The sequence below is a fragment of the Diadema antillarum genome, unplaced genomic scaffold (genome assembly GCF_040938485.1).
Source record: "Diadema antillarum isolate AM-2024a unplaced genomic scaffold, OU_Dant_1.0 seq00000621_RagTag, whole genome shotgun sequence".
NCBI lineage: Eukaryota > Metazoa > Echinodermata > Echinoidea > Diadematoida > Diadematidae > Diadema > Diadema antillarum.
In genome coordinates, this window is record NW_027271544.1 from 328,431 (window position 1) to 341,132 (window position 12,702).

The 12,702-nt window shown below is 40.8% G+C and overlaps 1 protein-coding gene across 1 annotated transcript; it reads right to left on the reverse strand.

The window, feature by feature from the left end:
• Positions 1-6,711: 6,711 nt before the first annotated feature.
• LOC139736109 (uncharacterized) lies at positions 6,712-7,983 on the reverse strand. The gene has a single exon (XM_071646842.1). It carries the CDS (start codon positions 7,981-7,983, stop codon positions 6,712-6,714), a length of 1,272 nt encoding a protein of 423 aa, XP_071502943.1.
• Positions 7,984-12,702: the final 4,719 nt, after the last annotated feature.

Here is a 12,702-nt window from a genome sequence, read left to right on the forward strand (position 1 = left end):
TTCTCTCCATCTCACGCACAGCCATGCGAATCATTGGGGCTTGGTGGCGTAGAGCTTCAAACTCATCAGTGATTCTTTGTCTCAAAGTTGCAATGTCAGGTGGAGGGGTAATGAACACTTTGCTCTTGAGATAACCCCAAAGAAAAAAAAGTCACAAGTCAGATCCGGAGATCGTGGTGGCCACTCCACATCATGATACAAGGCAATCACCCGATTTCCAAATACCTCAGCCAATCTGTTTCTTACTGCAACTAGTCGATGGGCTGGTGCGCCATGTGCCCACCATAGGCATCTGAACTAACTGAAACTTGGTCCCAAGTCCAATTTGATCCATTGTCCAAAAAGAATGATTACTCAGCCATCCATGACCGTGTAAGAATAATTAATAAGATATCATTGGAAAGAAGAGATATGTGGCTTTAAGATGTTGCTACTCACTTTGGTGTAAAGTTAACACAATCTTTACAAATTTGAAATTAAATCGTGTTGCTTTTTTTTATACGCACTGTATAAGGCGTATATCTCTGTCACCGCCCCCCCCCCCAAAAAAAAAGACAAATTGCTTGCACTCTCACTAAGAAGGCGACTCCATAAGAAGAAGAATATTGATTTTCCCGGAAGTCGAGGAAACGGCGTCGCCGCGACGTCTCCGGTAGGACTTCAATGTGTCTCCACAAGGTCGCGAAGACTACGCGGAGACCTCGCGGACAAAATTACTCTCCGTAACTAGAGAGACGTCGCGGAGATGTCGAGGAGACATCTCCGAGACCAGCTGGAGACTGGAAAGGTGTCTAAATTCGAATATGTTCGATTTTCTCGTGACTCCCCAGAGACCAGGCTAGTCTCCAGGAGACCTCGCGGAGACATGACGGAGACGCCTCTACAACCACTCCGCGACCAGCAAGACTGGAGTCACCACCAGGTCAACACCTAGTCTCCAAACCAATGAGATGCTCCCTTGTCACATCAAAATAATTAACCATGACAGGTAAGTCAGTGTTGTGCTGAATGGTGTGGAGTAAGGTCATGTGTCACATTTATGTTCCCCATCCTCCAGCGGACTGTCATTTCCTGTTAACAAGTCTCCGGCGGAATACCTCTCCCGGGGTTCTTGCATTTTGGCGTCGAGCAAAGGCCAATGCCAATAAACCAGTTTCAGTGGCGGATCCAGAGGGGGGCGCAACCGGCGCACGCCCCCTTTATTTTTCGTTAAAAACAAAAGAAATAAAAAGAAAAAAATGGAATGAAACCCGGAAGTGGCACCAGAAATATTAGTTGCGCCCCTCCTTTACAGAATTCCTGGATCCCCCCTGAGTTTTGTAATGTATCTAGATTTTATGCATGCTTTCTTCACAAAAGTTGCCTGTAACAACCACAAAGCTTGCCGCAGGCTTGCCCTATACCTAGCAACAACTGAGCGAATTATTCCTGCCCGAGGAACTAAATGGGAGGGAGCAGATGAATGAAATATTTCGTTACCCTGCTGTAGTAAAAGAAACATCCGTAGATTGTAATAAATTATAGAAACGGTCTATTGATTTTGGTTCATATGCATGACCGAGTCCGCTGCTTGTGTATTCCATCAGAGTCTCAGTTTGACTCATTTTCCCATTGGTAAATCTAGGAGTGAATTATTTTTTATTTATCACATGTCACCAAATTAATCTGGCGTGAGAGGATTAGCACCTTGGCACTTGCTGAAACTCAAAGGGCTAGTTTTAAACTATTAAACGCCTCGATCAAGAATTCTCGAGTGCCATAGATTGCAGGGCTGTTGCTATCAGAGTGTTCCTACAAGCCTTTTATTCGAAGATGGCTGTCAATGTAGCTGGCAAGTATAATCAAAATTTCGTCACCTGGGCAATGCCTTTCGCTCATCATCAAGTAGACTAGAAGTGTCTTGCGTGTGTTGGTGTGTTTTGTTTGTGCGTGTATGTGTGTAAGTGTTGTGTATGTGTGAAAGAGAGCGTCTGTGTTTGTGATTTTTTTTCTCTCTTATCACTGATGATGTAATGAAGCAAATGCAAAATATGGCAACTAAAAATCTTTGTAGGCCCTACTGTGTAAACTAAATATATCCAGAAACCTGTTGCTGAGAAGAATCAGTTGTGAGGGACTACCTCAATGGAGAGGACGTCACAGGGACTCTGGGACTGATAGTGTGACTCGAAATACCAAAAACAAACAAATAGAAAACTAATGGTACAAGCTCTCACCATGGCGACACCAGGGCAACTTCCGAGACGTCTTCCAAAAGTCTGGGTGAACTAGACTGAACCTTGTTTTACTGGCTGCCTGAAGTTTTTTAAGATATTTAAAATGACAGCCAAAATAACCACCAAAATCGGAACTTTCTATATATTTCTAAATAAATGGTGTAAAATTTTTGTTGTTGCTTGTTTCCACGAAAATTGAAAATTTCACATTCGTTTGGCCATGTTGTGTCAACTTCGGGACAGTGTGACGCCAGTCTCACGAACTACGGCATGTCCACATACACGAAATAACACGTGCGCGAACAACACGAATGTTCTAAGGTCCACAACCACTTCTTCTTCTTCTCCACCCCCTTCTCCTTCTTCCTATTGTTTCAACCCTTAATTGCCACAAGAATTGATGCAGCTCGCTTCACTGTTGTCCCCGCTCTCAAACATGGATTTTTCTGCATGGGACCAGCTCCTCGTCCTGCTGGGGCTACACTGGCTTATCTGACCGTTCCCCCTAGGAACCATGAGCCTCGCGCACCTTATATAGGCTCATGCCAACCATTCTGCCATGCGCTTTGTATAGGTCAGATATCATGTGGTGCGGATTTCAAAAGTCTTCAGAAGTGCGCGAAGAGTTCCCGGATAAGTCCAGAAAATCGAATGATCGGACAATTTGTTCTGCTTGCGCGAGACATGTGCCAGATATTCTTCAAATCTATCGGGATCTGTTTTTGGTTTATCGAAAATTTTGCGAAACATCGCGGAAGTTTTGAGTACATTTTCGAGATGAAATCACGAACTAATGACGACCGAGATGCCGGAAACGTTCGCTAGAAATTTCATTGGAAAATGAAATAATTCAACATTAACAAAACATATACCTACATAATAGTGTATCAAAACAACCTAAAACGACGCCCGCGAACGATTGGCAAAGCTTCCGAACCCCGCGCTGGTTTGGAGATCTTATACGAACGTTGGGCTGTGCTCTTTGTGTTTTGTTTTGGGTTTTTTTTTTATTCTCTCTCTCTCTCTCTCTCCACGATGAATTTCGTCGTATAATCTTGCTCACGTTTTTCAATGTGAAAGCCTTGTCCGTATAACCCGCCAATAGCGAGCTTTAGATCTGCGACGCGAACGCTGATACGCCGCAGCCTTTCGGGTTGGTCAATGGAAACAGCTGTCTTGCGCATGTGCAAAACACCATTCTTATTTTTTTTTTCTAAATAGCATCGTCTTAGCGTTCGCGTCGCAAATCTAAAGCTCGCTACTAATGGCATTGTGCGTACAGACGTACACATCTGTGTATTTGTGATACGTGTATAGGGCAGTGAGCTTTAGCCAGGGACGATACACTTTGTTACATATATAAGATTCAAAGAAGACACACAAACGACTTAAATTCTTCAATCTTTGCGTGATTTTCTAATTTACTGCCAGAGTGCGACTTTTTACATTTATATCTCATATCAGTCGACGGTGTCGATCTGTGTCCTATATTGTAGGGATATGTGGCTTTAACTAATACATTCCACAGTCTCCAACATGCACAAATCATTATCAATAAAATCGAAAATGACAAAGCATCGCTCTTGAACAAGACAGCCATGTCAGACTGACAGAAGAACTGAGACATTCTTAAATCAACTTTGATTTAAATTGTTATTCGCATTTCACAAACGAAGACATTACAGGAGCATAATAGAAATACTAGTACGATAATGAATACACTATACTATAAATGCAAATGATTGGTGACAGGGTAATACAATACTAATATTAGGGTATAAAGGAACGAGGGATTTAGCGGAGCCTATATAGATACAGCGTGCTTGTTTTGCTTGTCCCGTTACTCCAATGATTTCAGAAGGTTACAACGATCGGATAGAGAAAAATAAAAGGTAATTAAGGAATTACCACGAAAATTACAATAGCCACAGACTGTATAATCCGTCAGTCACATTTCAAGTACGTAGTGTATACCTAACTTTAACGTGAACTTGTATAGCTAACTTCGATTACGATAACTTATCAAGTTCGAAACTGTGAGAAAAGAAATGGACACCAGCACGCGATTGCTCGTTGTCCATCTTGTCACAGGGTAGCCATAAGGATATGGACTTTCAATTCGGCCGAAGTTGACCTCAAGCTGGTGAAAGGCTGATCAATAGCCAAGGCAAGTACGACATTTTGTTAGCAACCGGAAAAATTCCACTGGTGGTCTTACGGTGACTTAGGATGTCCTCACAAATACGCTGATGTTCAAATTATCAGAGTCGAATTTGAACATTTCCTTTATTACGTGTCCGTCTTTGCTCAACTTCGGGACAGTGTGACGCCTGCGTCAGGCTGACGTCACAATGTCCCAAAATTGACGCAAGATGACAGTACGAATATGGAATTTCAAAGTTTGAAGTTGGCCCCGAACGTGGTTACAAGCCAGTCAAGAGCCAGAGCAAATACGACGCCAACAGAACGTCACATGATGACGATCGAACCACACCAGAAGGCTACACGAAGATGTGAATCTTTATCATAAAATGAAAATGAGACTATTTCATAACATGCCACAGATTTTGCCGCCGCTCAGGAAATTGCTGAAGTATCCTATGAAACTCCATCGGCTGTCATGGCTAAAGGTGCCCTTGCGAATGACAGCAAGTTTATACAATAAGAGCCGATTAGACAATTTCGTTAATTCAGTTTCTGATATAACAGTTATGCAAGTGTCGCACTGTTCAGAAGTTGAGCAAAACGTGGACACATGATAAAGGAAATGTTCAGATTCGGCTCTGAGTGTTTAAACATCGTTCATCATGAGGGCATCTTAAAAGCCATGGCATAACCGCCGGTGGAGTTTCTCAGGCTGCTAACAATAAAGATCGTATACTTGTTTTGGCTTTTGATCAGCTTTTAACCAAGTTTGGGGCTAAGTTCGCACGAAATTAGAAATTCCGTATTCGTATGGCCATCTTGTGTCAATTTCGGGACATAGTATAGACGCCATACGGAATGTGTCATCGAGGATAACGTAATTACACCATGTACGCCAGTTTACCTGTTACCTATACTAACCATCACCGATGATAGCGTGACCGTGTGAACATGATGGTTATAATCAAAACTTAACATTGTGATCTTTAGATGCACAACACTTAAATATCACGCTTTGCCTGCTATTTTCCACTTTACAAGTAGCTTCAGCGCAGTTCAGTTCAGTTTATGCAAACCAAATCAAACATGACAAAAATACAAGACATAACTGCAAAAATTCAGAATGATAGGTTTGGGTTTGGGACCCCAGTGAAGCACAGCTTGTGGTCAGGGCCCCTTTACACAATACACTGCAGTATATGGCAAGGTGTAACATATTATTTACATGGAATATAACATATGTACAAATTATACAACATGATAAATGCAGACAAGTACATGTATACCACCTCCCCCATACACAACACAACACACACACACACACACACACACACACACACACACGCATACACACATGCATGCACACTTCACACATGGCTACCTAAAATCTTTTTCTACATTCATATACTTGATTTCAATCTGTCGAAAAGGAGTTTGCTTTGAAAGGCTAATTACACATCCTGCATTGTAACCTAGTAAAGTTCATGACAGATGGTTTTTGTAATTGTGAGAGTAAAAATGTATCCATAACATTGATTCCCTGTGCAAGGCTGTATAGTGACAGTGCGTGGGAGTGTTCTGATCACCAAGATTACTAGTAAATTAATCTACGCACATGAATACATGTTGACATACATTCAAACATATGTGGGTGTAATTACCATGAATAATGGATTCCGATCTATCATATACAATGCTAATTTTCCTGAAACACAAATATGCATTCATTTGGTTAAAATTCATGTTGAAAATTACAAAACGTGAGGGTTTGTTGGTGTTTTTTTTTGGAAAGATACTCACGCTTTTTATCTCAATATTATATACAGTTCCACAGGCGCCGATGTGATTCCTAGCTTGAATAATCTCAGCACTAAATCTCGTCCTCTCCACACTAAACTGGAATGGTATCATTGCACAGTGTTGTGTTTTTCACGTAATACCTATAGGTAGAGGTGAACATGGTGAAAGAATCAAATAACGAGGGATATTTACCACTAGCAAAATCTTGCCTCACCAACTTGACTCAACAGGTGACTTTCCAGACGCAAAAAAAAAATATTGTGCAAATATCATGACCTGGTTGGAATGAAAAAAAAAACACTTAAAATCCATTCAGTACTTGACACAACCTAAAGATGATGTGCAAATTAGATTTCTCTCATTCTACATGACTCCGACACATTAATATGTAGATGCGATTAGCAATTAATTACGTAACATGTCTTAATCAAACATCAGACTGGATGATTTCAGGAAATCAGTCGGCCACTTTGATCATAGTTTTCCTTACCAACCTACCATTCGATGAGATTGTTTTTTTTCTACTGGAATTTTCTCCTGGTGACAATGACTACCAGATGTTCTTTCCAAATCCCTTAAACTTCAAGCACTTTTTCACTGCATTCCTGAAATTAGTATTGACCAGGTAATACATGAAGAAATTTATGACATGGTTGGTGCTGCGAAGGGAAACGAGTATGGTGATAAACATTGTAAAAGAGTTGTCGGTCGCACTCATTCGGTTGAGATGTCGCCAAACTACCGAGACGATGATGCGAGGCGACCAGCTGATGAAGAAATACACAGTCACAACAAGCAACATCAACGTTGTTTTTCTTCCTATGCTTTTGGATTCCATTCGAAGCCTTCTCTGTGGCTCCCCCCAAGCCAAGGGTACATCGAGCTGATTTGAGGGACCCGCCACTGGCTCCTCCCCTAAACCTGGCAGCGTCGGAGCAACGGTGGTTGTTCTGCTACCACCATCAGAGTCGGATTTTCCCACTGGTTTCGTCTTCAATCTATCATGAAGCATCTTCGATATCGATGGAGTTTGAGCCCGTCCTACATCGTTGCCAGGACGGACATCAGGAGACAGCGAAGAACCAATGCGTGAGGTTGGCCGATTATAAGCTGAAGGCTGATTATCATTTAAGGGGCCGCGGCTGTGGTCGATGCCGACGAGGTCAGCGTGGATTTTCGCTCGACTTTTCAAGAAGATAAAAACCTTGATATACATGATGGTCGTGACAAGGAGAGAGACTACAAAAACAGTGACCAGTATACCAACGAGAACCAGAGCTCTGTCGTAATTCATATCCCTGAGACATGCAGAATCCGAGCGAACTGACCCAGGCCAGCTGAACATACCTGGAGGACTGGTTGCTCCTAGTGACAGAGCGACACATGCCACACCTATGACGATCCCTTGTCTCCGGCTTAGGCGCCTTCGGAAAGGCCGACAGACGGCCAAGTAGCGGTCGATGCTGATGACCATCATCAGAGCTAAAGATGAGATAGCGATGGAGTTCTCTGCCGTGTGGGTCGCGATGCACAGCCCAGTTGTCACCAGTGGCGGGTAGCTGGAGCGGAGAACTTGAAAGGAGGCCAGGACACTAGCCACCAGGTCAACCAAGGCCAGTGTGATGATCAGGATGTCAGTGCTGAACAGCTTTTTCTTTCTTGCGTAAGTCAGGAGAATTGTCAAGTTGCCTGGAATACCAAGAACGACCACGAAAGTGTATAGGACGATGATCACGACGTCGTCACCATGAACCTGTGTTTTCTCATTTTGTCCATTCGTGGCGTGGATGGCAGATGTGTAGTAACTCGACTGGGTAGTCATAACGATGCTTTGGTTTCCTTTCATTTCCTTCTCTATCGCGAAATCTGGCTAAAACAATCCGGCAAAGTGGAATTTGGTTCAGATCCCCAGTATAAGGCAAAGTGATATGAATCCTTTCCAATCGTTTACTACTCCTGGCGAAATTAATGACGCCAAACAGTCGTTTGAAGCACAGCAATTCAGATCGCATGCTACGTGTTCGTGTCTTCGTGCGCTCGCGTTTATGGTTGAGTGTGTAATTCTGTTTTTAAAAATTGCTTTAGGTGAAAATACTTGTGTGAACTCTGCGCACAGTCACGCTGAAAAGCTGCCGGAGACTTTTGACGCGAACTGGAGTATAATGGTAGAATATGACATAATTTTTATTTTCAGGATCATTCCGATGGGTTAGAAAGAAAGAGTATATCACGACAAAACACACAGCGCAGACATAAATGCAGACAGCATTTATGCTACAATAAACGGTGTGCATGTAGAAACGATGATGCAGTGATAACCTACGTCAGGGGCGTCGATTCGTTTTCATGATGGGGGGGGGGGGGAGCGGAGCGACAGAGCGAGGGAGGGTGTGGTACGTGTATTCCCCTCGCATAGGAGGGAAATTTTGAATTTCAGAACTGAAATTCAGCGATCTGGTATTCACTTTTGCAAAAAATCAGGATTTTTTCGATCTAAAAGTAATAAAACGAAAAGATGGGAAATGTGAATGGCTAAATCGCGGTATCTGCATTGTGTGCGTCATCACTTTGTACTACATCTATCACTCTATGGTTGTGGACGGAAGGGAAGGGGGATAACACCTCAAAAAACGACAGAGCTTTTGCATGTTTAGAATTGAAATGAAACGATCTGATGCACACTTTTTTCTGGAATATTCGGAAACCTGTTAATCCTGAAAGTATACTGTAAGTCTTTAATTGGAGGGGGACCGAGTAAGGAAGCGTGTGTGTGTGTGGGGGGGGGGGGGGGGGGGGGATATTCCCCTCCCACATAAGGGAGCTTTTGCATATTTTTTTATGATATCAATTCAAAGATCTGGTGTACATTTTTTGATGGAATATTTGGAAGATTATCAATGAAAATTTTGTTAATATAAACAATAAACAAATTGAACGAGTGTAGATTCTCATGCAGCTGCTGTACATTGTCTTTAACGAGCGCACCGTGTATAGTTTTCTGTTTTCTCGACAAGTCGAAGCGATGATTATCTCCTTGCAATTTATCGCCAAATTGCGCTTCATCGACGTAAATAAGCACCGATTAATCAATGTGTTTTGTAGTAACAACCATGATTAAAAAAAAAGAAATAGAATAAGCATTAGCTTTCGGGCGGAAGTTCGGTATAGTATAGGTTTTCCCATCCATTTTCGCACTTTTGTCATTCAATTTCAGAGATTTATTATTCAATTTCGTCCCAAGAAGCACCTGGAACGCAAATCCTAACTTCAATTTCGTCAATCGTCATTGTAATTCGTTTTTCGTCAAACATTTTCGAAGACATAGCATTCAGAATCGTCAATTGTCATTCAAATTCATCCCTCCGGCTGACGGATCGCAGAATGTGAAGATCAAATTCGTCTTTGTTCACACAATTTCATGAAATTTTCATTCAAATTAGTCAGATGTTGTCGATTCTTTATCTTGATGGTGAACTAACTTTAAGCCGACATAGTTTTACTTTCTCTCGTAAATTGTATCGTTACACATTATTTCCTAACCATTTGCTTAGACAAAACACACGAAAAACATGACTGCCAACCAAAATTGATTGAAGGATAAAGTCAAGAGACATAACCCAGGACAGTATGTCAGTGTCACCTTTTAAACTTTAACTCGTAATGTTCAGGTTTCGCATCATAATGCATGAAGCAAACTTTAATTTTTGTACCCTGGAAAGCAGGAAACATGATTGTTAGTTCCTATCCATTCTTTGACATTAAACAGGCTACAATTCTACCCTTAAATTTTGTCTTTAATCATGTTTGCCTAGAAATCGTTTGTCAGTGTTTTCGTTTGCCAGACGGTACGTCTGTTTGTATCAGTGTGTACTCGGATTGCTTGTGTGTGTGTGTCTGTATCTGTGGTTCTGTGTGTGTGTGTGGGGGGGGGGGGCACTTGTGTGTATGTTAATTCCTGAATGTAAAATGTGAACGGTTACAGAAAAAAAAATCATGAATGACTGGAAAATCACACCGGATAGAGATATGAGACGAATATGAATGAAAATTTAACGAAAATGATTGAAAAAAGACGAAATCGATCCTGCTGTTTTGAGTGCTGCGAGTGAGACTGACGAATTTGAACTGTAAATGACGAAAATGTATGCCAAATGACTAAATTGAATGGACTTTATTTGAAAATGAACGACGAAAGACGAATTTGACAGTAAGATTGGCCTGTTCCCGACATCCTGCGACGAAATTGAAGTATAAATGTGTGAAATTGAATGAAAAAAAGTTTGAAAATGAATGGGAAAACCTATAGATACTTGCAACTAAGCCTGTCTAGTCATTTAGGAGATTTTAGGTTCGAGTTCAACCATGAGTATGTATTGCCCATGATTGCTTATCATGGCTTCAACTGAAATACTGAATAATGGTGCTTATCTATATACGTCGATGAAAGGCAATTATTGTCAATCAGTTGCAAAGAAAACAACGGGACGAAATATTCATTAATTTGAAATCATCTGCTTGTCTAATTTCAGAGAAAAGTGGAATGAAACTAGAAATGAAACAGGATGTTTGTTTTACCCTACTTTCACTTTTGAGTGAAACTGACCAGATTATAAAATAAGTCACGAAAAAAAGTGTTTGAAAGTAAAAATGATTATGATACAATATCATTCTGTACAGTACATTGTTTCTCACAAAATGAAAGTAGAATGAATTTCTGTCCTCAACAGGAAATTCAAAAACTAGGTAAACAAGAAATGTGTTTCAGCATTGACAAAAAAGTCGTTGCTGTTTTCACTTATAGTTAAACTGACAAACATAATGAAACATCTTTCACGAATTGTGAGAGTGAGAAACAAACACGATGATGCCGACTTTCACGTTCTATTTTCGTATTTGTTGTTTGTTTTTATTTCCGTCTTCATATAAAAATACACACATTACAAGTTGCATATACATTGCATATACTTACAGAAGAAACGGGGGATTGCCTGTTCAGTCATATTATCAAAATATGTCTGTTCTTCCACAGGGTCCCTAATTTACAGTACAATACAAGGATGATAAACACTGTATATACAAAACATAAGAAAAAAAAAAGAATGAAAATCATTTACCAAACTGGTACAGTGAGAGTCAGCAATAATCAGAGATAGGTAGAGAAGAGCAGAGCAAGGAAAAGAAAAAGAGGAGGAGAACAAACTTACAAAAGAAAAGGCAAGACTCATATACCCCCCTCCCCCCTAAAAAAAAAACACACAAAAATTGCTGTTACATTTGGTACTCCATTGAGTCTTTTTTTTTTTTACCATAATACTCTATCTAAATAATCAGATAATAACATTTGAAAAGATCTTAAAGTTGATGCGTTACGAATTTCATTGGGCAATTGATTGTACATTGATACTCCCCTGTAAAAGAAAGTCCTTTTACAGTTATTCGAATTTGGCTTTGGAAGATTCAAATTCTGGTTTGAACGCAGTGAATAATTAAGAAATCTTCTAGAAATATTATCAGACATGTAATTGGGGAGAAAGTTCTGCAATATCTTATAAATCATCATACTCATATTCTTTTTATATCGGTATTCAAGAGATTCCCAGCCCAAAACATCATGAATATGTTGAGTAGATACAAAAGAATATGGATTTACTCTCATAATCATACGACCCGCTCTATTCTGTAGCTTTTGAAGGGCTGACAGAGAACCTTTTTTTAGCCGCTTTTCAGTGGAGGATCCAGGGGGCGCACCGGGCGCGCCCTCTTTAATCTGTCTTAAAACAAAAGAAATAGAAAAATCTTTCTTTCTTTGTTCATTAGCCGATGAAACCCGAAAGTGACACGAGAAACGGCCTTTGTGGGGGGCTTGTCAGCTGATTGATACCGGACATGCCGGAAGTGACACCAGAAATTTTCCCCCCCCCCATTCCTGGATCCACCCCTGCATTTTCTCTGCTCTTTCAAACACACTCAGCGCAGCAAGAATGCAGCGCGATCCTATGTAGTTCAGCAAAATAAACTTACGCCATCAGTGACTGGTGTTCGAGGATTAGTGGCAGCAACACTGGAGAAGAAGACGAGTGGACCCATTAGCATTTACAGATGGGAAGGGGGATTATCCATCCGGTAAGCCCGAGTGAGACGGAATAATAGTTAGAAAAGGGATAGGAAGTAGATAACCGGCAGAAAGAGGAAGAGACAGAGCAGAGAGAGTTTTATGAGAAAGAGGATGGATTTAGGGACGGCGGGAGAAAGTATTACAAAGAACAACAAAAATCTAAAATCTACTCTAATGAACCATAAACATTTGTATTTTTTTTCAAACATCTATATTCCATTAAAAAAAACTTGCAGTCCCTTAAATCTCAGCGAAATCAGATTAGCGGCCCACACAATCATGTAGGAACCTAAGAATTATGTCACTTCGTTGCAGAATCTGCACGTTTTCACCAGTATTACCTTCTCTACTTGAACGAGACAAGCTTTTCTTTATCGCTCAGCTGGACACGTTTATAGATTTTGTTATATACCATCAAAGACAGGG